This window comes from Eulemur rufifrons, chromosome 17, assembly GCF_041146395.1.
Source record: "Eulemur rufifrons isolate Redbay chromosome 17, OSU_ERuf_1, whole genome shotgun sequence".
In the NCBI taxonomy this organism is placed as follows: Eukaryota; Metazoa; Chordata; class Mammalia; order Primates; family Lemuridae; genus Eulemur; species Eulemur rufifrons.
Genome location: NC_090999.1, coordinates 56,163,178 through 56,188,533, shown reverse-complemented (window position 1 = coordinate 56,188,533; position 25,356 = coordinate 56,163,178). Strand labels below are relative to the sequence as shown.

The 25,356-nt window shown below is 36.6% G+C and overlaps 1 protein-coding gene across 2 annotated transcripts in view; it reads left to right on the top strand.

Moving 5' to 3' along the window:
- Nucleotides 1–25,356, top strand: part of EDIL3 (EGF like repeats and discoidin domains 3) — a 391,875-nt gene that overhangs the window by 166,869 nt on the left and 199,650 nt on the right. For both annotated transcript variants that reach the window (XM_069492261.1, XM_069492262.1), the window contains one exon: nt 23,577–23,705. In XM_069492261.1, the coding sequence (XP_069348362.1) occupies nt 23,577–23,705 (129 nt within the window). The remainder of the gene's footprint in view (nt 1–23,576; nt 23,706–25,356) is intronic.

Genomic DNA, 25,356 nt, shown 5'->3' with positions numbered 1-25,356 from the left:
TAGAAGAATGATCAATTCATAATACATGTGAGACTGCTGTCTCTTCTCTTTATACTCTATATCCCTGACCTCTCTGTTGAATTTCAGAATTCCATTTTCAGCCATCAGCTAGATATATCTAATGGCGTATGAGTAAAAATGAATCTTATTAACTTTTTCTCTCTGACCTCATGTATTCCCTCTGTCAATAGATGGCCTTACCAGTTTCTGTGTCAGGCATAAAATGTCCAAATCAACTTTATTTCCATTTGCTTCTTCAATACTACCTTCTGTACTGATTTGGTTTTTGTCTGCAGTACTGTCAAGTCCACGCCCCACTATGTTCTCCTGATCAATGTCCTGCCGTACTAAAATTCTATGTTTGCACAAACTTTTCAATGTTATGAAATGAATGCACCAGACTCGCATTACCCTCCTAATGCTGAATAAGTCAGGATGAACTTGATTATGCCTCAGGAACAAGCTGCATCTGGATTTCAGTGGCTTAACACACAAAAAACATCCTCAGAGTATATATCCAGTGTGAGTCAGTAAAACTTTCTGCTCTTTGTAGATACCCAGAGACCCAGGCTGACAAGGAATACATCTCAATAGTTGCTTCCACAATCACCAAAGCCATGAGAAGAAACATGCTAATTACTCACTAATTACTCACTGGCTTTCAAAACTTATGTCAGAAATGACTCACGTTACTTCTCAGATTATTGACCAAAGAAATTCACGTAGACACTACCAACCTGAAAAGGGTTAGAGAAGGGCAGTCCTATCATGTGTCTATAAGAACTGCAATATTTGTGAAGTCTTAGTGACTATAATCTGGAAATTACGAAACTTGCACACTGGTTTCCTTGGCTACACTGGCCTTCTCCTTCCTAAAACACTTTACCACACAACTCTTCATCTCAATCCTATTTTTAAAATGTATTTACTATTTACTTCTTCTATTATTGTGTGTATACCACGTTACCTCAGCACAGCATAAACTGTGTGCTCTTTCTTTTTGAATTGAATAGAATTCCATGTAGGTTTTAATATATAACTAAATTATTTATTTTTATATTTTAAAATATATTTGGCAATATACTATTCTATTTTACAGTTATGTTATGTTGCAGATTATTTAACTATTCCTCCACTTGTGGAACTTTGGATTATTCCAAGTTTTTCATTCTTAGTCTAGTTAACAGTTTCAGAAAGGCTAAGTTGAGCTAATTCAAAATTTTGGACTGTCAAATCAGCCTTACACAAATCAGAGATCTTGCCCAATATCAACATTTACTAATAATTTTCAGAAGCACAGACAAAACAGGGAGAGTTTTGGGATATTGAGGACAGCTTCCTAGTCCTCCTTTTCTTCATTGGGCACATGCTTTCTGATGAAGACAAATAAATGAAGTCTCTAAGTATGGGACATGGGTTACCATGCATATAGGAATTGTTACCATGCTTATAGGAATTGTTGAGGTAATAAGCTATTTTCATATAGCTGTGTAGCTTATATAACATTTTCCATGGAGCTATGCCTTACTAAAGATTTGTTTACTATAAACAATCGTAAATTAGAGGGATTCTGCTAAAAACATTCATAGACAGGGATTCTCCTCCTAGCAACTGTTTGGGAGCAGGTTTAATTATCAGCACATTTACAAGGAACTGATACACCTACCGTTCTATTCTTTCCTTTGAATCATATGCATGGTAACAGGGGAGAAATGGAGTACAAGCCAGTTGTTTACTCTCTTTTTCCAAATTATTCCAGATTATTTCTTTGAGATTTAAGATACAAGGAACTAAATTTTATCATTGCCCAAACAAATATATCCTATTAAAATGTTTAAAAATATCCGACTTTACCCTGCTTCATGCCTGGGTGATTTTAGCTTAGTTAAATTACTATGAAAATAGTCATGCTAAATCATATGCAATAGTTATGCTAACCCCTATGCAATTGCTTGGTAAATAATTTTCTTAGAACTTCCTGTGAGGATAAATTTTAGTGTAAAACATATGAACTTAAAGGTTTGTTACTGTGTCTTTCTCCATATGAGAGAATTCTTCCCCTTTCTCAGTATGCCAGTACTTTCTAAAAAAATATATTTTCTTACTATCAATGTCTATATAATTAGTAATGCCTGTCTGTTACTAATACTGGGCTAATTTGAACTAAATACAATTTTGTCTCATTGAAAGTGAATTTCAGTTTCATTAGAATAATAATATGACTAATCACTTTAGTTTTGTTAAGACAAGTATTAATATATCACAAAACTGTCATGAGTTTAATAATTTGGATGTCATATAAAAATATAGTCCTACTTCTAAATTTGAAATCCCATCAAATATTATCAATTAAAATGTGTAATAATTTGATATACTAAATATTCTTTACATATATTATGATTCTTGTTTTGAAACTTACAGTGTTATTTTACAGCTGGGGACAAAGCTTACTCTATTTACTTTAGTTACTCATAAATATTAATTGTTCTTTGTGTCCAAGGTGGTTTATTCAAACAAATATGTTTTATTGCTTATATGTGCTTAAAATCTTTACATATAGTTATGATTAATCCCTGAGAAAATTTAAACTCATTAGATAATTTATAAATTAATATTCTGCTTTTTTAAGAATGATTTTACAAGGATGTCTTCAAATGCATATAGAAACCATATATTATGTATAACTCATATTCTAAATAAATTCATTTAAGAAAATAAATTCCTAGGAGTGTAATTCTTTTTGGAATCATTTGGGTTTCCTTAATCCTTCAGCCATCTGGGAGACTTGTACCAATACATTACTAAAAATAAAAAAAAAAAAAACTATGGATTTGGGAAGGGCTTGTTTTCCTGTCATTAGACACTGCTTTATTTCCTCTCAGTTTGGCTCTTGACCCTTATTCACTTTGCACTTCAATACAGGATAAATTTCCAGGACCCCCACGTTCCTCCATATGCTGCTGCTAACGGAGCTTTAAACTCAGCCGAGTTGTGATACACAGAAGCCTGTGTTTCCTTGCACTGCCCACCACTAATGTCCCTTCAGTTCCACTGACACAAACACTTTGTGTTGCAAAAATTTTACTGGAGATTTGAGACTACCTAGAATAAATAAAAATATGACATGACAAATAAAAAATAAATGTGATGCTTAATGTGACCGTTCCTCACATCCGGAAAAAAGAAACAGAAAGTTAAACCCTTCACATTTTCTCTTTGTTGGTACACTCCGTCCAAGGCTTCTTTCTCTCTCTCAGTCTCCATATTTTCCTTCCTTCCTTGGAAATCTGTCCCTTGTTCAGTCCTACCATTGTAGATCTCCTGCTTTCTTAAGAATAAGAGATGACGTTCATTACAAAGTATCACCAAGCAAAAAACCAGCTACCCAGGAGTTGCTTACTTGGGGCTAGATTACATTTTGTAGTCAGTTGTTTACGCTTCTCTGATGTTTAAGCTTTCAACATATGTAAATGTAGTATAAGGATTTTTCATCCTGCTTCCATAAGTAGTTAGTAAAGGACAGGTTGACTGGTTATATGTCGCTGAAAAGGGAAAAATAGGACAAAAGAAAAAAATGAAATCTGAAAAATTAAGATGAAAGTAGAGTGAAGTCTCTGTATGAAAGGTTTGCTTACTCCTAACATAGGCTCTTCTGATAGAGGCGAACCATGAATTGGCTCTACATTTCCTCCATAAGGGCTCCTACTGTTTTCAAGATATAAAAGATCCTAACAAAATAGAAAATTTCATTGCCTACCCACCAGAACAAAGACTCCTTCAGAAGCAAAATCAATTAAAGTTTCAATTTTCTCTTTACACAGAGGTCTTAGGCTCACTGTTGGGAATTGATTACTCTGGAAATCTTATAACCAGGCAATCTCATTCCATCTTAGAAACCTTAGTATCTTTGGTGACCACTAAAACTGGAAGTTTTTCTGGCTAGTGATCTTCTTCACTAGTCTAAGTTCTCATGTAGTTCTGCTTGTTCTGATCAGATCCAGATATCTGCTGCTTGCTTAAGAATCCCATTTTATGGCACACAAATTCCATGACATGTTTCACATCTTTTCAGAAATTTTTCTTTTCTAAACACAGTGTTTCCAAATGTATGATACTTATTGCTGATTGTCACTGGATGATTTTAGTTGGTGGACAAACAAGGCATCAATAACCTGAATGACATAATGAGAATTGCACTTCCCTGCTAATTCTCCTTTACTCATTCTGATCATGTCAAGAGCAATACCTCAGTACATCGTTAATCTTTAACACTTTTATTATAACATGTTATAAATATATTTACAAAATGTATAGTGTATATATGGCTTTGCAACAGCACTACTTTTTAAAATCTGGTCCAGGTCTCATGTAATTTCTTGAAACACACCTATTTTTTTTTTTTTTTTAATCTCAGACCTTCAAACTCCGTGTCTCTCCAACCTTCTCTTTCAGCTCCTTAAAGCTTTATCTCCCTTCCCTTAGTAGCCAAGATCATAAGGTCTATCATCAAAACCACTGTCTTGGCTGGGTTCAGTGACTCATGCCTGTAATCCTAGCACTTTGGTAGGCCAAGGCAGGAGGATTGTGTAAGACCAGACTGAGAAAAAGCAAGTCCTTCGTCTCTACAAAAAATAGAAAATTCACTGAGTGTGGTGGAGCACGCCTCTGGTCCCAGCTACTTGGGAGGCTGAAGCAGGAGGATCGCTTGAGCCTAGGAGTTTGAGGTTGCAGTGAGCTATGATGACACCACTGCACTCCAGCCTGGGCAACAGAGTAAGACCCTGTCATAGATAGATAGATAGATAAATGCCAAAAGACCAAAAACACTCTCTTGCACACATTTTCAGTTTCTTTGCCTAAAGCCACATAGATCTAGAAAACTTCTAACCTTGTGTTAATGATATCATCATCTTTCTTTGGTAAGAAGAGCAGCAGAAATGCCACACCATGCAGAGACCAGTACCATTAGAGTTTCCTAGTCTTCAGCAGCAGCTAAACATCAACTCTACCTACAAATCCTCTGATTGCTGATTCAGATATCTACTGTGCTTCACAATTGTTTTTAAAATGTTTCTACTTCCTTTTATGTTGTACTACTCTATGCCCCTTGGGTCCTGGATAACATAATTCCTTACGTCCATGTTCAGGAGCCATACTAATTTTCTCTGTATATGTGCTGCCGAAGTGAGCGCTATAATTCCTTACAGTAAATAAAGCAGGGTTTTTTCCTAAAGTCTTTTTTGGTAGGTCAATGGAATAAGACCAAAACATAGTGCTATAAAAGCATTTCTGTATTTGTCAAGATGATCTATGTACATGGCTAACTGCTGTTCTGGAATGACACAGGACTAAGTACAGTTTTTGATCAAAAATGAGTAAGTTTAAGATTCTGTTCACTGCAGAGACATACTTAATCAACAAAGCTGTATTGAATATATCGTTGCCAGGCACTTGGAGTATATTGGTGAACAAAACAAAGTTTTGTGTCTTCATAGAGCTTACATTCTAGCAGAGGGAGACAGATAACAACACAAAAAAACATGGTAAATAAATCACATATTATTCTAGAAGGTGGGAAATGGTATTGAGAAAACAAGATTACAGTAAGGGAGAAATAGGCGTATTGGGTTGGGGTATGGTTTGCAAATTTCGATAGGATATTTCTGGGTAACCATTGTTAAGAAAATGACTTTGAGCTAAGGTTTAATAGGGATGAAGGAATTAAAGGAAGAGCTTCTCAGGTAGCAGGAACAGCCAGCACAAAGTTCCTGAAGTAGAAGCCTGACTGGGATGTTCAACACAAGTTTTTGCAAAGTAATATCAATAAATCATTTATTGGATGTATTCATCGTGTCTCCTGACTTTATGGTCTTATAACATTTTGAGGGTAGAGGCAACAATATTTCTTCATGAGCTGGATGCAGGGTGAATTCTTCTAGACCCTCATGCTCCAAGGGGCAGCATAGCAGAGGTAGGATTGTTATTCCCTTATGAAAATGAGAGGCCTGCCAAGCACAGGTGCCTGAATAAAAGACTGACATTTTTAGCCTAGAGGTGGGCTGAAGTAGCTTCTCTGAGAAAAGCTAAGTTCCTCCTTGAGATTTCTGAAGTTCCCCTCTAGCACATAGATCAAAGAGAATTTGGAGCTCTCAAGTTCCATGACATAAAACATGTTCAAAATTACTTTAGCCAGAAAAATAATAAAGCAAGGGTAATAGCATATCCACTACACTCTTGAGGACAAGCTTCAGTCCTCATCCAGAAGATATTTAGTCTTGAACAGTATAGTTATCCTTGAAAGTCCAAATTACAGACATTTTTGCTGCTTGCCAACCTTCTATCAGAATTCAGCATATCTGTAGAAACTACCAGTGTCTTGTACAACTATGTAATGATATTGTTTAGCTATTTTCTTTTCTGGGGGGAGGAGGAATTTGCCACATGTATACATTTACAATTGACTTTTTAGCACTAAGTAAACAATCCTAAATCTCTTTACTTCATTGTTTGTGACTTGCTTCAATTAGACTCACAAATTATTTTTAAAGGCATTTTGCAGGAAAAATCACATTGAAAACTGTACTTTATTGACCAAGTGGAAAACACACATTCTGCCACTTCTAGTAAATAGTTACTTTGAAAATATTTTACACTTGATACACTGATTGATCCCAGAGTTCAGACCTACTATTTTTAAATAGTATGTTGTTAATGACCTCTCTAATCAATTATTTAAGAGATTCATTTATAGACTAAAAACTTCCCTATTGCATACTGTTTCTCTGTACTGTAATAACATTTCATCTAATAGAAATCATATTGGAAATAGGAAAGGATAATAGGCAGAAATAACCAAAGGCATTTTGAATTGAAGGTGTGAACCTCAGCTTTTTTTGTCCATCCAGATGGTGACATTGTGATCATTTTAATCAGCATATTTTACTTGGATCATGAAAAACACTATAAATATTAAATCACAGTGCAGTCAAACCTGGATTATTGCCACTTCTTTTAATGACTCTCTGACCATACTCTATGTAGTATTAAATATAGTGTCAGAGTCCAAAGACAGTGATATTAAAGTGTAATATTTAATTTTTTATCATTTTGATCAAACTGAAGACAGCTTAAACGTCTAATAACTTTTGTGAAGGAAGCCTTGCCATTTTATGAACTATAGTCAATCTTTAACAATGTTTGCCACAAAATTGTCAGGAGGAATGATTTCTTTTATAGGAAATACAGTGAAATTGCCCATCTATATTCATGTGATTAATGTAATATGGAATTTACAAATTTAAATGTATAATGCTGGAAGAGTAGAAATAAAGATTTTTATAGTAATGCAAATCTGTGCTGCATACATTTAATACTTTCGTTAGAAAGTATTAGTTAGAAAGTGAACTGTGTTCAATAGCTCCATATTTTTAATTGGGTTTGCAACGATAATAAATTCTTACACACATTTTTAAGTGGATTTTCAGACTTCTCAAATATTTAACTGACTACTACTTTTTCCTGTCTACTAGGAAGCATAGAGAAGTACTTTACACAAAGAGTGATGTTATTATTTCTAATGGCCCCCTCCCCCCCACCAACACACGCATTGCTTATTCCTGTGGGCAAATCTCTGTAGAAGTTTTCTCATTCTAATAGTAAAGCAGTTTAAACTAGGTTCTCTAGTCAGATTGTTCTTACAGGAACAAGCTTTAGATGTATAGTCAAACAAAAGGACTTTTAAGGCAGTAAAATGAGAGTACAAAGTTGAGAACAGCACCAACAAGACAGATCATGGAAAAACAAGAACAAAAGTAGCCAAAAAGACTTTAGGTAAATCTGAAAACATGTATAATTTCTCAGTGTGTTCTTTTTCTGTCTTTCTTTCATTTTGGTCAAATATCCTCCTTTTCTCCATGTTTTTACTTTTACTCTTTTAGGCCAAGTAAGTCTTGTTTTGAAAACAATCAGTATTGGCAGTTTCTCTGAATCAACTTCTTTCTTTCTTTATGTGAAAGTGATTCCTTAGATAAGCAAAGGGATTAAACAGAATATCCTTTGGTATGAAATAATGTCACTTAAAGGGAACATTATCTTAATATATAATACATTGCCAGTATATTTAGTTCATAACACGAACAGTTTTCATTCTTTTAGCAAGTATTTGTTGGATGCTGGGAGATATATAAAACAGAGAGAGGATGATAAAAGACATATAATATAAAACAGAAATCCCACATTTCCAGGAGCTTAATATCTATCCCAAATTCTAAGATATGTACATGTTAGACATCTCATTGATCCTGCAAAGCAGTGAAGTACCGCAATGATATCACACTCCTGCTAATTTTTTTTCCTACCTCTGAATTCTGCCTTGCCTGGACTATTGCAGTTTCTAAATGGGCATTAAATTAGGGCACTTCTTGACTCTTGGTCTTGAATTGTCTGTTCTTTTTTCCTATATTATCTCTAAAACTTCAGTAGGCAACTACATTTATATCCATTAATTACCACCTATTACCAGGAATACCAACATTTATATCTCCAGGTGACACTCTCCTCTGCCTGCTTCTCACCTCTTCTTGACTGCCATGTCCATAAAGCTTACTTACGATCTTCTCTTTCAGTCTGGCCCTTCTTCCATTATTGCTGCCTCAGTGAATGGCACCAATATTCACCTATTGGAATGTGAAATCTACAAACAGAATATTCATCCTTGATCTTTTTCTGTCAGACTTGTCCTCCTATATTCATATCTACCAGCCCACCTCTCTAATCCAGGATTCCTATCACATTTTACCTGGACTAGTGTGATGAGACTTAACTGTTCTGCCTTCATCTACACTGATCCTTTCCAAGTATTCTCCATACAGCACACAGAATCATCCTTAAAATTAAAACTCAGTCTTGATTGTTTAAATGTGTCAATCAATGTATCCATAAAGCCATTTTTAAGAAAATGCATGGCCTTTGAGGATGTACCAGGTTTGGTCCTTGTCTATTTCTCTATGCTTGCTGTGTCTATTCCAGCTACACTGTCCTTCACACAAGCCCTTATTCCTGCTCTGCTTTTCCTGCCACATACCAACACATGGAATAGTCATCTCTTTCCTTACTAAGTTCTTACATACTTTCCAGCTCCTAGTCTATGCTTCACTTCCTCAGGCAACCTCTTATTAATAGGTTCTCAGGAGCACAGAATTCCTTTCTTTCATAACTTCTTGAACGATTACATTTCTTTGTGTGATTATTTGATTAGAATTAGTCTTCCCATTTGATTGAAGTTACATTAGATTAGAAAGAGTACCTGTTCTGCCCACCTTTATTGCACTGTATCTGGAACACAATGGGAGCTCTAACGATGAACTGAATGATTATCTCAATGAATGAGTGAATAAATGAACCAATGAATAAAAAATATGTCAGAGCGCAATTAAAAATTGTTGGAAGGGAGATTTGGAAGAGAGAAGGCAAAGGAAAGCATTGGGCATTCAGCATTTGGAGCTGGGGAACCACTTGAGCAGAATTCTAGGAATATAAATTATTTTTAGGTGGTAGAATGGTAACTTAACCAGGTGAAGCATTGTGGGTTATTTTTGCGAATAGTGGAGGTAACATTGACAAAGCAAGAATAGCCTAAATTTATGGTATTGCAAATACCAATCTGTAGGAGCCAATAGAAGCTTGTTGTTAGGTTTGCGTGCTGTATGGCTGTGGGGGATGTGTAAGAGAGAGAGATCAGTTAGGAGACCAACCCAATGATACAGCTTATTGGATGCATCCTTAATTGTCCATTCAAGGGATAAAAAAGCTCATGATCTTGTAATTATTAAGTGTTTATGACGGAAAGCCTACTTTCTCAGAATAGGACACTTCAGTTTATCTTTGAAAGCATAATAACACAAAAAGTATTTTGACTAATCAGTGACTATTTGCAGTTTTTCTGAGGATTATCTGGAAAAGCTTGATTTTAACGGCTATGACCATAAGTGCCTTTAATTAAGGTCAGTGTGATAATGCCCCTCACATATTTTCTTAGTTTTAAAATTCTTATTTAGTTTGTCCATATACCTTGATGCATGCATAATGGGATAATAGAAACCAGTGTATTTACCTAGCTCCCTCAATCACATTCCTCCTCTGCTGTTTGACATAGATTCAATACGATCAAAAGTCAAAATGGAAGCAAAGTTAATTGTTGCTGTTTTGCATCAATTTCAATGTTCTTATTTTTTTATTTTTAGTTCTTGATTTACTTTGGTGACCTTTTGTGTGTTTAGGCAAGCATTCCCTAAGCTTTCATCCAGTGATTAAGAAGCAGGCATTATGTACTCTGTTTGACATGGTCATTACTTAATGCTCACTTAACAGAATTCTACAAGACCAAATTATCACAGTGGGTGAAGGAACAGATGGCCAGCTGGCTAGAATCCATGCCTGCTTTGTTTTACGCCTTCTCACGTCTGCCACAAAGAAGCCACATGTGAGACCTGAGGAGGCAATCCAAACAGTAACTAGCCTGTCCAGCTGTGCTTCCTATGTCCTCAGCTGTGAGGTCTGGGTAGGTGCCATTCCCATATGAGTGCAGCAGGAACGTCTCCTGCAGGAATCTCTTTGCTTCATGATTAGGATGGCAGTCACACAGGACAGATTCCAAAAGTAAAAATAGAAATCCTTTCCCCCACCTCCTGTCACTGCCTTCGAGATCAAAATCACTATGCTAGATTTTAAGAGAAAGAGCTGTAGCTTTGTGAAAATAGTGCACTTATTTTTAACATTATTTGTTTATAATTATAAGATCCACAGTCTGATATTGTACAGACTGCTATAACGTTAAACAAAGAAAACTGGGCTTGGCCCCCAATCTTAAAATTGAGTTGTTGAAACCTGCTAGAGTGAATGAAAAAGGGCTACAGATAAAACCCTAAAATTTAGATTTTAGATTTTGGTTAGTAGTATGGGTTGTATGCTCAAGTTACTAAAATTAATAATTTTCATTCAGTCAACACATTTATGAAACAATATCAAAGTATTAAGCCCCTTATTAGGGCTTACGGGGTACAAAAATATAAGGAGTGGAGGTTCCTATGCACAAGTTGTTTAAAATTGAGTCAGCGAGACAAAATAGACCCATGAAAAAATTAAAGAGTGAAGCAATGAACGGTTATATACTAATCATGTAGTATAGACATCAAGTTTAGTAGGAGCCTGAAAAAGGTGAAGAGCTGTCAGAGAAAGATTGATGAAGAACATGGAATTTTTGTACCTGCTTAGAGACACCATGGGAAATAGTGAGATTGCTGGATGCCCCTGAAACTGGGACTCAGATATTTGTTTATAATAATATATATAAAAACATTGATCTCTCCTTTGTCTTTAATCTATGCCTATTGGTATGTAGAAGATGAAAAAAAAAATATGGCAGCTAATGGCAAAACCGAATAATGTCTTCCCACTTTGCACCACCTGCTGATGTGTATCCTCAAGCTTGACTCGCATTCTCCAGTCAATGACATGTGAGTTCTGACAGATGTACCTCTCAAATAAGTGATTTACAGAGTTTTGTTTGGAAACAGCTCCCTGATTAAAAAGGGCATTTTAAGAAATTTTCTTGGATTGATCAAAAATTATTGAATGTCTGTTTTGGCAATTAGCTTGGATTGCATTTATGATTTATAAAGTTTTCACAGGAAATTTCACATGAAAATTATTACTCTTATTCTAGTAGCCATCAAAAAAAATTGTCTAGATGATCCATACTTTTGCCATCCATGTTTCACTTAGATTTTAGGAGCGTTTATCCCATTATCCATGGATGTCAGAGAGCACCTAGTATCACTTCTCAGTCTTTTGGCTAAGATCAAGTGCAAGGAGCACCTAGGCCTTCTATTACTGAATTCAACAATAATAATACCTTAGTTTTACATGGAATTCACTAATTTACAAAAGGCTTCTATGTACTAGCTTTACCATTCAGAGGCATATTATGTCAGATCTAGTTTACTTAGTTTTTGAAAGAAAACCACAGGCAACAACATTGTTTTTGTCTTGTGTTCACTATGTATTTCCCTGTCAATGATAACATCACACAATCAATCAGATAATAAACATATTTGGTTAAGTAGAAGATGCCCCAAAATACACAGTATGTTTTAGAGGATAAAAAATAAATATATTATATATGCAGTGTGACTACAGAGCGATGATATAGAGTTTTGTTTGAGTAATAAAACATTCTGAGCTAAGGATTTCCATTATGCAAGTGATGGTTTAGGAAGTTTGTTTTGGCAGCAGTGTGCAAGATGAATGAACAGGGGAAGAATAGTGTAGCTATCAGGTGTAGCCATAATAATACTTAATATTTTATAAAATGATAGATCCTTTTGCTATGAGAGGTTATTCACTTTTTTAAAATCATACTAATGTTTAATAAGATATTCATTGGAAGAAAAGGAGATATCAACTGCTGTGCCACAGTTACATGTGTTTATAGAATTGATACACATAAAGACTTCCTCAGAAAGTTGCTATCTACCTGGAAAAAAAATACTGCCATGAGCAAACCCAACTCTAGACAAAAGTTTTAAGTGAATAAAGATCAACCCCAGGAAATCTTCATTCTTTCTTTGAAACTTCTATCTTGAAGTGCCAGATCCTCCTTGATGCCACCTAGATATTCATTTCTGGATTCTTCCTACCCACTGCTCCAAATTTAGGTTTTTCTCTTAATCTCCAGCACCATCAAAACTTATTTAGCACTGCTCTGTGATGAGAGCCAAGTGAAGTTAATTTTGGTAAAGATGCTGGTTATGGATAAATGTGAATGCTTTGTCAACCAATTTTAATGCATAGCATTGGTTTTCTTAATCCACTCCAGTGCTATAAGAAAACAACTACTGAGGGACTAGAGTGGGTGGAACAGTGCCTCCTTCCCCCAATTCATGTGCACAGGAACCTCAGAATGTGACCTTATTTGTGAACAGAGTATTAGTTTTCTAAGGGCTTCCATAACAAAGTACCACACATTGGGTGGCTTAAACAACAGAAATTTATTTTCTCACATTTCTAGAGGCTGGAAATCCAATATCAAGATGTTTGGAGGTTTGCGGTTTTTTTTTTTTTGAGGCCCCTCTCCTTGACTTGGAGATGACCATCTTCTTGCTGTGTCCTCATATGGCTTTTCCTCTGTGTGCCAGAATCATTGGTGTCTTTTCTGTGTTCAAATTTCCTGTTTATAAGGATACCAGTCAAATTAGATTAAGGCCTACCCATATGGCTTTATTGAACCTAAATTACCTCTTTAAAGACCTTATCTCTAAATACAGTCACCTTCTGAGATACTGGAGGAAAGGGCTTCAACATATAAATTTTGGGGACTACAATTCAGCTCTTCATAGGGTCTTTGTGGATATAAATTGTTAGGGATCTGGAGATAAAATCATACTGGATTTAGGGTGGACCCCCAACTCCAATGACTTCTGTCCTTAAAAGAAGAGGAGAGAAACAAAGGGAAAAAGGTATGTGAAGAAAAGTAGAGATTGGTGTAATGCTGCTATAAACCAGGAATGCCGGGAGCCACCAGAAGCTGGAAAAGGCAAGAAAGGTTTTTTTCCCTAGAGCCTTCAGAGGGAGTTTTGCCCCACTGACACCTTGAGTTCAGACTTCTAGACTCCAGAACTATGAAAGAACAAATTACTCTTGTTTTAAGCTACCAAGTTTGTGGTGCTTTGTTACAGTATCCCTGGGAAACTAATACAAGGCGGAGGACTCTAAAGTACCCTTTCCAGCCATTGGTCACCTCAGTGTCTTCCTATAGACAGTTGCATATAAACAGAGTCTAGTATCAATTCTTGAGGAGAAAGTTTATTGATAGGTATTAAAAAAGACTCTTTAGCTCCAGATTTTTAATTTCCCTAATCTATCCAAATGTTTGTATGTTTAATGAAAAATTTGCTAAATTTGCTGATTTTCCACTACAACGGGATGTTTTCAATTTTATTATGGACTAGTTTATCTCTTTTTTTTTTTTTTTTTGTTGAGACAGAGTCTCACTTTGTTGCCCAGGCTAGAGTGAGTGCCGTGGCGTCAGCTTAGCTCACAGCAACCTCAGACTCCTCGGCTTAAGCGATCCTACTGCCTCAGCCTCCCGAGTAGCTGGGACTACAGGCATGTGCCACCATGCCCGGCTAATTTTTTCTATATAGATTTTTAGTTGTCCATATAATGTCTTTCTATTTTTAGTAGAGACGGGGTCTCGCTCAGGCTAGTCTCGAACTCCTGACCTTGAGCGATCCACCCGCCTCGGCCTCCCAGAGTGCTAGGATTACAGGCGTGAGCCACCGCGCCCGGCCTCTTTCTTTACATACAAAATACCTATAGACAATTTTTCTTCTCAAATGGCTGATTTTTGCTCATTTACATGTACAAGATAGGAAGAGTACAAAGGAGGAGGAGGAGAAGTAACTAGTATATAAAAAAAGTTTGAAAGCATCAATCGTGTGAGCTTTCCCAGGATAATTTCTTCTTTTTCAACTAGTTTTAAAATAGAGTGGCAATAGCTCAAAGTGGCAACTGCCAAAATGTTCAAACCTTATTCAGTGTAAGGACAACACTAGAAGAGAACTTCGAAGTTTCTGTGTGTGCGTGTGTGTGTGTGTGTGTGTTTTTCTTGAGACAGAGTCTCACTCCATTGCCCTGGGTAGAGTGAGGTGGTGTCATCATAGCTCACTGCAACCTCAGACTCATGGGTTCAAGTGATCCTCCTGTCTCAGACTACCAAGAAGCTGGGACTACAGGCACATGCCACCACACTCAGCTATTTTTTTTTTTTTTTTTAATTTTCTATAGAAACAGGGTCTCGCTATTGCCCAGGTTGGTCTCCAATTCCTGGGCTCAAGCAATCCTCCTGCCTCAGCCTCCCATAGTGCTAGGATTACAGGCATGAGCCACCACACCCAGCCATCAGTGTGTTTTTAAGATGGGAATTTGGGTGAAATTTTGGTTTTTAACTGTTCCTAATTCATTATATTGCTAGAACAACTAGTAAAACTATGCTATTGCAATCAATTGCCTTATTGCTATTACTTATAACATCATCTAAAGTGTATATTCATTTTAAATATCTAACTGCCAATGTTTTGGGGGCACAATTTATAAAATTGACCAAACCTTAGTATACATTATTATGAGAAAGTGTTAATCTATTTACTTTATAATAATCTGCTTATATACTATAACTGTTTGTGATCTGGGGCATAGTCTCTAAATGTGTGAGAAGCTAACCATGTTACCCATATAGAAATAACTTAAACTTGACTATTGGAATTGTGAGGAGGTAGATGCAGAAGAGTAGCAAACTATATAGATCTATTGCTTTTGTGAGCAATTAATCTTGTTGACATACTTATATGAGCTTGCATAAAACTGCCTCGAAAGCATGCTGTTGAATTCAATTTTTCATTAATATTGATCATATGCTGTCCCCATTGTGTTAGGAGCTATTTAAAGATTACCTACAAAAGTATTATAGCATTATTGATTTTAAAACTCCCTGAAGTCTCTTGTATCTTGAAAGTCCATTTATGCTTTTATTGTTAAGAGTGATATTACCAAATATTGCTGTCTAATCAGATAATTTGGAATTTTATGAATACTAATCAGAACTAAAGCTCATAGTCACCACTCTGTATACTTCTGTATACCTATAATGCAAAAAGAGACAAACTTCTTTACGAGACTTGTGAAGTGGAAAGGAATTGAGATCATTCTTGTCTGTTTTCTTTTCATTTTTACAAGCTCTAAGTGGTTGAGTAATGCTAATTTGTTTTCAAACTTTGCTTTACTATTAAATTGTTTTTATGCCCCAAATACACCAAAGTTTTGGCTGCTAAAGATAAGAGTATGACCTATTAAAACATTTGTTAATATGATGCCCCTAGGAAATCCTAGAATTAAATTTCTGGAAACCATTATGTACACAAAGAAATGTATTAATACCAAGCATAGTACACTCACAGTAAAGGATAGCCATTAAAATTACCTTTAAAAATGAGCTACATAAACTAGATAACTAAGTGTATTCTTATGTTGTAAGCTTACTCTTTTAGCTGCTAACAATTTTAATTTCATTCAAGTCATTCATCACAAATTACTAGCAGAGTCCCCAATACATAACAGGTGCCTAATGCATAAATTTTATGTAACCTGAAATTAGGTGAAAAACCCTCTATGATGTGCAGAGTCAATTTCTTTCTTATCTTCACAGTATACAGGCAATATTTTGTACTATAAGTGATGATTATCATTTATCAGTATTTCAAAACCTTCAAAAGAGAGACGATTATTGAATAGGGAGGAAATAAGTGTTTTCTAGGACCTTTGATTCTCATATGAGTAGCCTATTTGTCACTTGGAGCAAGAAACCTAGAAATTGTTGCTATATGTTTTAATTGTTATATTGAACATCAAACACAAAGCCAAACTTTTTTGACTGTCAAGCAAATCTTGTGAGTTGAGATCCTGGACTACATTTACTATGTTATCCTTATGTACTAACTTATATTTTGATCATTTCATCTTGCTCATGCATAAAGTGAATGTTTTTATTGACATAGGACTTGTTAAATTAGGAGACTAAAACACTTAATGAGATTATACAAAGTTACATTTTTCTTGATTCTATATTTGCCAAAGAATTAAGATACATGTAATCATTATGCAAAAGTACACATTCTAATTGTCTTTTATTTACAATTCAATGTAATACTTTTGAAGCCTAAACCATATTAGAGACAAAAAAACATTGGAACCTAATTATAAAGGACCTGAAAGGTGTAGAAATGGACAAAAATATCAAAAATGTTACAAGTTAATTATTGAATAAAAATCCAAAGAATAGTGATGCCTTATAAACCTAAAATTAAGATACACCTTAGGCAATAGGTATAATTGTTATCAATCTTTGTTGCCATATCCTTGTTTATTCAAAATGTATCCAACACCTACTATGTGCGCACCATGACGCTTCCCACACAGAATTTACAGTCTAGTGGTGAAAAGCCACAGGAAATCACTCATTTCAACACTCCGTCCCGAGTACTCCCCAAAAGTATGTACAGGACATATAACATCAGTATAATTATAACATCAGTTTTTATTATAACTGATTATAAATCAGTATAATTATAACAACAGTATAATTATTACAAAATAATATTGGGGAAATTCTCATGTTTGACAGTTGATTTCAAACATAGCTGAAATGGAATGGGGTATTGTTAGCGTATCTATATTCACAATATTTAATACACCCTGACCCATTTGCTGAAAATACTCTGAAATGTTTCCAGTTAGGGAGCCTTTGAAGTGCTGTGTTATTTATCGGAATGTGCTTAGTGAATTCATACTGATTCTGACATCTGTGAAGACTAACATATTAAATACAGATTTCAACATGTTAGGAAGGATGGCTTAATGGAAAGGGCATAGACTTTTTAGTTAGGAAGAGTGTGTTTAAATCTATGTTTTTTGGATAGATTTGTTACTTAACCTCTCCGAACCTGTTTTCTTGCCTCTAAAATAAGGATATAGTCTTACAAAGCATTATGAAAGATAATATACGTACTTCCTGTTGTTTAGCATGCATGTAAGGGACTCTAGAAAGGTTAAGTAAGTGTTCCTTTTGCTTTACTTCACCCTCGTCCTTTCAATGAAAATCATTGAATTTCTTGGAGTAGGAAAAATAACAGCAGCCACAACCTCTGAAACAGGCAATCTTTTTCTAAAACCCAGATGTCAGCTGAGGTCATGATATCTTTTGGGGTGTAAATAAAATGAGCTCCAACTTATCAACTCATATCTTTTGGGAATCCCAGAGGTCGTGCCAAGATTGCTGGACAGGCTTCACCTGTGCCCTCAGGAAGTGCCCAGAATGTCTGGGACTTAAGAAACCCCTGTCAGCTCTATCTACAGGTTCCTGTATCCGCTGGATTCTTGAATCTCCTGGGCATGATGTGCAGCAACACTTCTCCCCTTCTGCCAGGATGAGCTACGTCAATAGCACAGCCCTTTCCCCTTGATTTCCCCAAACACCACTCACAGGCTTGTGTGTGGAGCAGGCTTTATTGTAAAGCTGCATGCTCCAGCACAGACGGTTCTCATAGCATCTGTGCAAAGACTTAAACCTGAATTTTGGACATTACCATTTCTTACCAGCTGCTTTTTATCACATATTCCAGCCTCCTAGCACACTGCTTGAGCCCCTGTCTCCCTGAAGACTTTACTTCCAGCTTTGCTTTTGAGATCTCCTCTCTTTGGTCTTTTCCATCCATTCCCTAATTCTCCCCTTTATTATGCAGATCAATTTAACTCATCTTGCTCCCCTCACCTTTTAGCCAAGTTTTCCTTTTCCAAAGATGCAGTAGGCTTGAGTAAACAGAGCCACCTATTCCAGGCTCATATTCACCCCATTTTTGTCAGAGTGATTTCCATTGACCGCTTTCCTCAAAATCACTGCTTCATCTTCTCTCAGGAACTGACAGAGGCTGGTCTTGAACTCCTGACCTCCAGCAATTCTCCCATTTCAGCTTTTCAAAGTGATGGGATCATAGGCATGAGCCACCACCCCAACCTTACTCATTTTTTATCCTCCCTCATCCAACTCTGTATCTATAAGGATTCAGAAAAGAGATTTATTTTATTCCTGATGTAAATTACTCCATTCTCTTGAGGAATTTCTCATCAGTTTGGGTTTTAATAACTATTTTTTCCTCCTAGGTACAATTCCTTAAACACAATTTTCCTTATATTTTCTGGCATTTTAGAGATATTGCTGAATTCGTATTTAGTTTTGTTTTCTCATCTAAAAAATTGAAAAATTGTATTATGTGATCTCCAAGGTTCCTTATTTGTTTAAAATTATATAAACCTTTGACTCTAATTATGTATATATTTTTTCTTTAGCAATTGTATGTATCACTATCAATTATCAGTTAATTTAAAAATCTCAGTCATGTTTTTTTCCCTATTTTGAAGTGAATCGATGAGTCAAAACTCCAACATCACTTTTATTTTATTCTTCCCTCCCCAATTAGTTTATGCCCTGAACAGTGTAGGTTTTAGAAGCACAGATTCTTAATCTAAGGCCTGAATGTGCCACTGGTAGATGGTTGAGAAATATTATCTAATCTTTACAATCTTCAGTTTTTTAGAACTTACAATCCTTTTACAAAAAGAATGATAACAGTAACTGCCTCACTGAGTTGTGGTGAGGAATGAATGATATTGTTTATGTGAAAAAGAGTTTGTAAATTATCACTATCAAATGTTAATTAATTTAAGAGGAGAGAAGTGGAAACTGGGAGGGAAGAGGGGAGATGGGCTCTGAGCATGCTTTGCATCTTTTAGCAATGGAAGAAAATGATTCAGATTGCTCCGTAAGTAGGCATTGGTCCCGTACCTTCTTCCCTCTCTCAAGCGTAAATAGCAGGTTTTAGATAATTTAATTGATACAAACTGCACAGTACAAAACTGCCTGGTTAAATAAATATATTATTTTTAATTGGTGTGGGGATATCTAGGGAAAAAAATCACAGATCCTCCAATTTCTGTTTACTTTTTGAAAGCCACCCCTACCAGGAAGTGAAAGTCCAAGCACTATAGAGCTGCATATTGTTTCGTATTCTTATTAGACTCTACAACCATTGAATGTCATAACATTCTAAAATTGAAAGAAATGGAGTATCAGCTGCTGGAGAAAGGAATAGAATCATAAAGTCTTGCCGTAATGCAGGACAATGTTGCCCTACTTCTAAGTGCTTCCTACCCATGGTTGATGTCCTATTGTGCTGCTCAAAGTGAGATAGGGAAGTTCCTTTCTTTTCCGAAAGTCTTCAAATGGCTTTGACACCATGCTCCAGCACTCCTTCACTAGTGCACTCCTTGAATAAGCCTTGCCTGGTGGATCTTCCACCCAGTTGCCTCACGTTATCACTATTCATGTGTCCAACCCTTCTGCCTGCCTTCTCATCTCAGCTGAAAGCACTCATTCATCTTTACTAATCTTCCAGGGCTCTCGAACTTACCTCTTAATACATAGTCAGACACTTAGTGCAATTACTCTCACTTTCCTTTTCTAATATACATACAATTTAACTTTCTCTTCAGTGACTTTTCTTATAAAATGTCTTCTAGTCTCTCCAATTAAAATAAACACAGAGAAAATTAGAGAAAACTATATATTTTTTTTTTGCTTGCCCTTTCTTAATCTTCCAGGGAAAATTCTTTTTCCTTCGCGTTGACTCTTCCCTCCTTCACAATCTCCAGTCTGGTTTCTGTCCTGAGTCAACTAGCATCCTCCAGGAAACAAACCTTAACACAGAATTAGAAGTGCAAAAGATTTATTGCAGGAACGACTGGGATGGGCAATAGGGAGTAGCTAGGATGAGCCTTTGGACTGTGACACAAGCCTCTCACTTCTGAAGGGAGAAAAGGAAGGAAAGAATATTGCATAGAAAAAATCTTCAGACTGCCATGGCTTTTAAGAAAATCTCAGCCATACCAATGGGGTGCCCCAGAGTGAAGAGTGTTCATTAGAGGAGTCCTAGGTCAGGCAGTACTGGCTCAGCTCTGCACTCCTGTGGTGCTCAGCCGTTGCCTGGTGAGTGTGGCCTCAGAATGAATCCTGCTGCAGCCATTCCTATGGTGGAATAGCTTGATGCTGTCAGCTGAGCACCCTGCTGGCAGCTGGTTCTCTCCAAAAGAGATTTGAGCACCACACTTCCATTGGCTGCCACAGGTGCCTGTTACTCTGTTGAAGGGATTAAGTTGTTAAGTATGAAATGTCCGATTTCATTAAGTATTAAGTTTGACAGTTGATATCTCTGACATTTCACTTTGATACTTCTTGTTTTATTTTTATTGTGAAGGTACATCCTCATTCTTTCAAATGCATAGCTTGGCTTTTGATTATCTTGCAAATTTTTTAGAGCAATTTTTGTGAAACCATGGATAAGTAAAAAATTCGAGTTATTTTCAAATATGAGTTCCCTCATGGAATCAAGGCAGTGCAGACAGCTCACAATATCAACGAAGTGTTTGGGAAGGATGTGGCAAATGAACACACAGTACATCAATGGTTTGAAAAGTTCCCTTCTGGTGATTTTAATCTTGAAAATGAGCCACATAGGCGACCTGAGACCAAGGTAAATAATGATGAGCTGAAAGCTGTAGTGGAAGTGAATCCATCTCAACCTATGTGTGAGTTAGCAGCAAGGTTTGACATTACTATTCCAACAATATTGGACCATCTGAAACAAATCAACAATGTAAAGAAGCTGGATAGACGGGTACTGCATGAATTAAACAAGTGTCAGAAGAGAAATCATCTCAAAGCTTGCCTTTCTTTGCTCTCATGTCATAAAGGTGAATCTTTTCTACACCATATTGTTACGTGTGATAAAAATAGATTCTTTTTGATATTCGCAAGTATTCGGCACGATGTTGAATAAAGATGAAGTGCCAAAACACAGTCCAAAACTGAATATTCATCAAAAAAAGCTAAAAGCTATTGGTATCTGTTTGGTGGTCTAATGCTGGTATTATTCACTACAGCTTCATGAAACCTGGTCAGTCGATTACAGTGGATGTCTACTGCAACCATTGGATGAAATGATTAGGATGCTTATGATTAAGCAGCCGAGATTGGTCAAGAGAGACAGGCCAATCCTCTCGCAAGACAACGCTCAGCCACGTGTTGCACAAACAGCGCTGCTCAAACTACAAAAGCTGGACTTGAAATCTCGCTGTTACCCACCATGTTCACCAGATCTTGCACCAACTGACTACCATTTTTTCCAGGCTTTAAGCCACTTCTTTTTTTTTTTTTTTGAGACAGAGTCTCACTCTGTTGCCCAGGCTAGTGTGAGTGCCGTGGCGTCAGCCTAGCTCACAGCAACCTCAAACTCCTGGGCTCAAGCAATCCTCCTGCCTCAGCCTCCCGAGTAGCTGGGACTACAGGCATGCGCCACCATGCCCGGCTAATTTTTTCTATATATATATTTAGCTGTCTATATAATTTCTTTCTATTTTTAGTAGAGATGGGGTCTCGCTCTTGCTCAGGCTGGTCTCGAACTCCTGAGCTCAAACCATCCGCCCACCTCGGCCTCTCAGAGTGCTAGGATTACAGGCGTGAGCCACCGCGCCCGGCCTTTAAGCCACTTCTTGCAAGGAAAAATATTCAATTCTCAACAAGCTGTGGAAAATGCCTTTTGAGATTTCATCTCCACTCACTCTCCAGGGCTTCTTCGCTGGTGGCATAAACAAGCTATTGTTAAGATGGCAAAACTCTGTCGACAGTTTAGGCTCATACTTTGATTAATTGTACTGCTTCTTGTTTGAGATATAATAAACTACACTTTGATTTGAAATCATACATTTCATATTTAATGACCTAACACTTTCTCAAAGCTTAAAAATGACTGTCAGCTCCTCTTCTCTAAATATGCAACATTTTATGGTTGAGTAGTACTCCATGGTATACATATACCACATTTTATTAATCTACTCATGTATTGATGGGCACTTGGATTGTTTCCACATCTTTGTAGTGAAAAACAATGGTGAACTAATATCTTTTGTATTATCCTGGATGGAACTGGAGCACCTTCTTCAAAGTAAAGTATCACAAGAATGGAAAAACGAGCACTGCATGTAGTCACCACTAAATTGGTAGTAATTGATCAATGCTATGTGTACATATAGAAATAACATTCATCCTGCGTCAGGCATGTGGGAGGGGGTGGAGGGGATGAGTAAATTCACACCTAATGGGTGCAGTACACACTTTCTCAGGGATGGGCAGGCTTGTAGCTCTGACTCAGGCGGTGCAAAGGCAATATATGTAACAAAAGTGTTGTATCCCCGTAATATTCTGAAATTAAAAAAAAAAAAAACACAACATTTGATGAGCTTCTTTTAGGTTGGCAAAAAATGTGCTTCTCCAGAGTTATGTTCCACTATAACATATAAATAGTCTGCAAAAGCATTGCAACCAGCTATCTGATTCACTTGGTTTTTGTGGTTACAGCCATATGCTACTTGCATCAGCAGGGAAATAAAGCTCTTCAGTGTTCACGACTTCAAAAATTGTCATTCAGTATTACTTTCTAGACATGCAGCAGATATCCTACAATTCAAAAATTTTAATAATATTTCATTTAGTGTTAATATTTTCTTAGTGCTTAATATGTGACAGACACTATTCTGGGTATTTTGTATGCATGAACTCTGTTCATCTATAAAGCCCTTAAGTTACATTTTATTAGTATTGACATTTAACAGAAGAGGAAACTGAGGCACAAAAAGGTTAAATAAATCTCTCAAAACTACATGACTAGAAAATGGTGAAACCAAGATTCAAACCCAGGCCATTAGTCTCCAGAACTCAAACAATCAGTGCATTTCCTATACCACTAATATCTAAAATAATCTTTTTTATCAAATTATTGTTTGCAAAATGTTGACCTAATGTCTACTTTAAGCATACATGTCATACAGCAATATGTTTTTTTTTTTTTTTTCAGGTCCCTGTATTCCTAATCCATGCCATAATGGAGGAACCTGTGAAATAAGTGAAGCATACCGAGGGGACACATTTATAGGCTATGTTTGTAAATGTCCTCGAGGATTTAATGGGATTCACTGCCAGCACAGTAAGTTATTCATAGTCATTGTTCTTTTATTATTATTGATTACAGAGTATACAAGTCATTGTCATTCTTGTTTGTAGTAGAATCATAGAATCTTAGAGCAGCAAAGGGCCCTAGCATTTGACTAACGCTACTTTTTCCCCACTGAGTACGCCATGTTCACAGCTGAGGACTCCTAGACTGTGTTTCAATCCTCAGAGTGGCGAGGTGGGGCTAGTGGTCTTCTGGTCTTTTTGATTATTGTTCAGCCATACTTGCAAAAAGTTGTTCTTTATATTACACTGATATCTGTCTCTTTCTTTTATACTTGTCCTAAAGCTATATTCCTCAAGCTTTCCCGAAATTATTCTGGTGATTACATTCAGAGATGATGACAAGAAAAAGAAAAAAAAACTGCTCACCTTGATCTTAAGCCAGTTTTCTCTCTCTTACTTGTTGACATTTTTAGTGTGAACATCTTAGAAAGTTCAGCAAGAAGTATGTTACCTGCACTTCTTTCTTTTATTCCCTTTCTTATTTACCCTGGAAAGTTAAACAAAGTAGGTCCACTTGTGATGATTTCTTCTAAGAAGCAGGGCTAAATATAAATGCCAAATGAGTTTGGTGTGGGCTCCTCACCGCTGTAGGTGTTCAGCAAGCAGTGAGGCTACAGTGGACTCAAAACTGTCAGGGGAGTTTCTTCCAAGGGGTTGCCACATATGAGTGAGTCTTGAAGGAAGAATAGGATGTTAATAAGAGGGAGGGGAATGGCTCATGGTAGGAAGAATGGGAAGGGAATACGTAAGCCATGAATACTACACTGATGGGTAAATCAATGGTGTTAAGAATGACAAGGCAAAGACGGGTATGTCAGCTAGAGCCAGATTTCCAACCACCAGCAAAAAACATTCCTGACTCTGAGACTTTGGGAGCATCTTGTACTTTTCTGGAAACTTCCCATGGCCAGGAATTTCTAAAATTTTTGTAGAAGCTGTTATAGTACATGGGCACTTAAGCTTTTTAAAACTGTCACCTAAACTACTTATAATAATTGTCTCTAAGACCTAAGACCACCAACAAAGTAATGAGAGGCCACTGATTTTTCTTATACTGGTCTAGAAGCGCCAAGGCTGGGTGTCCCTGACAGTAGCATTACTACGCAGCCTTCACACATGAACACTTCTACATAGCCCTGGAAAAATAGATAGGAGCTCAGAGTCTTGGCTGCCTTGACATTCACTTAATCCCATGAAGAGAATATTACTAATTCTTCCATATAGAACCTTGTGATGTGGTCTCATAAGTGGTGCTCAGAGAAAGACAGTCTGGCATGCCCCTGAAGCCCCTTGATTCTGAGCTGCTTTTATACAGCACACACAGTTACAGAGGATTCCCCTGAAAAAAGTAGGATTTCTATGATGGGATGTTCTCCAGTGTTCAGAGACAGGCCTTACATGCAGCGTCAACCTAAGTTCTTTTTTTTTCTATGGCGCAGGGCTCCAGGAGGGAGAAGGTAAGAGTATAAAAAGGCAGATTCTTACTGTTAGAAGAAATCCTCAAAGCGTTTAGAAGGACAATATTTTGAAGACATGTATAGACTCCTGATGTCACTTAAATAGTTCACATTTATTAACCCTCCCACCTGGACCTACTGTTGAAGTCAGAGTAAAGTTGG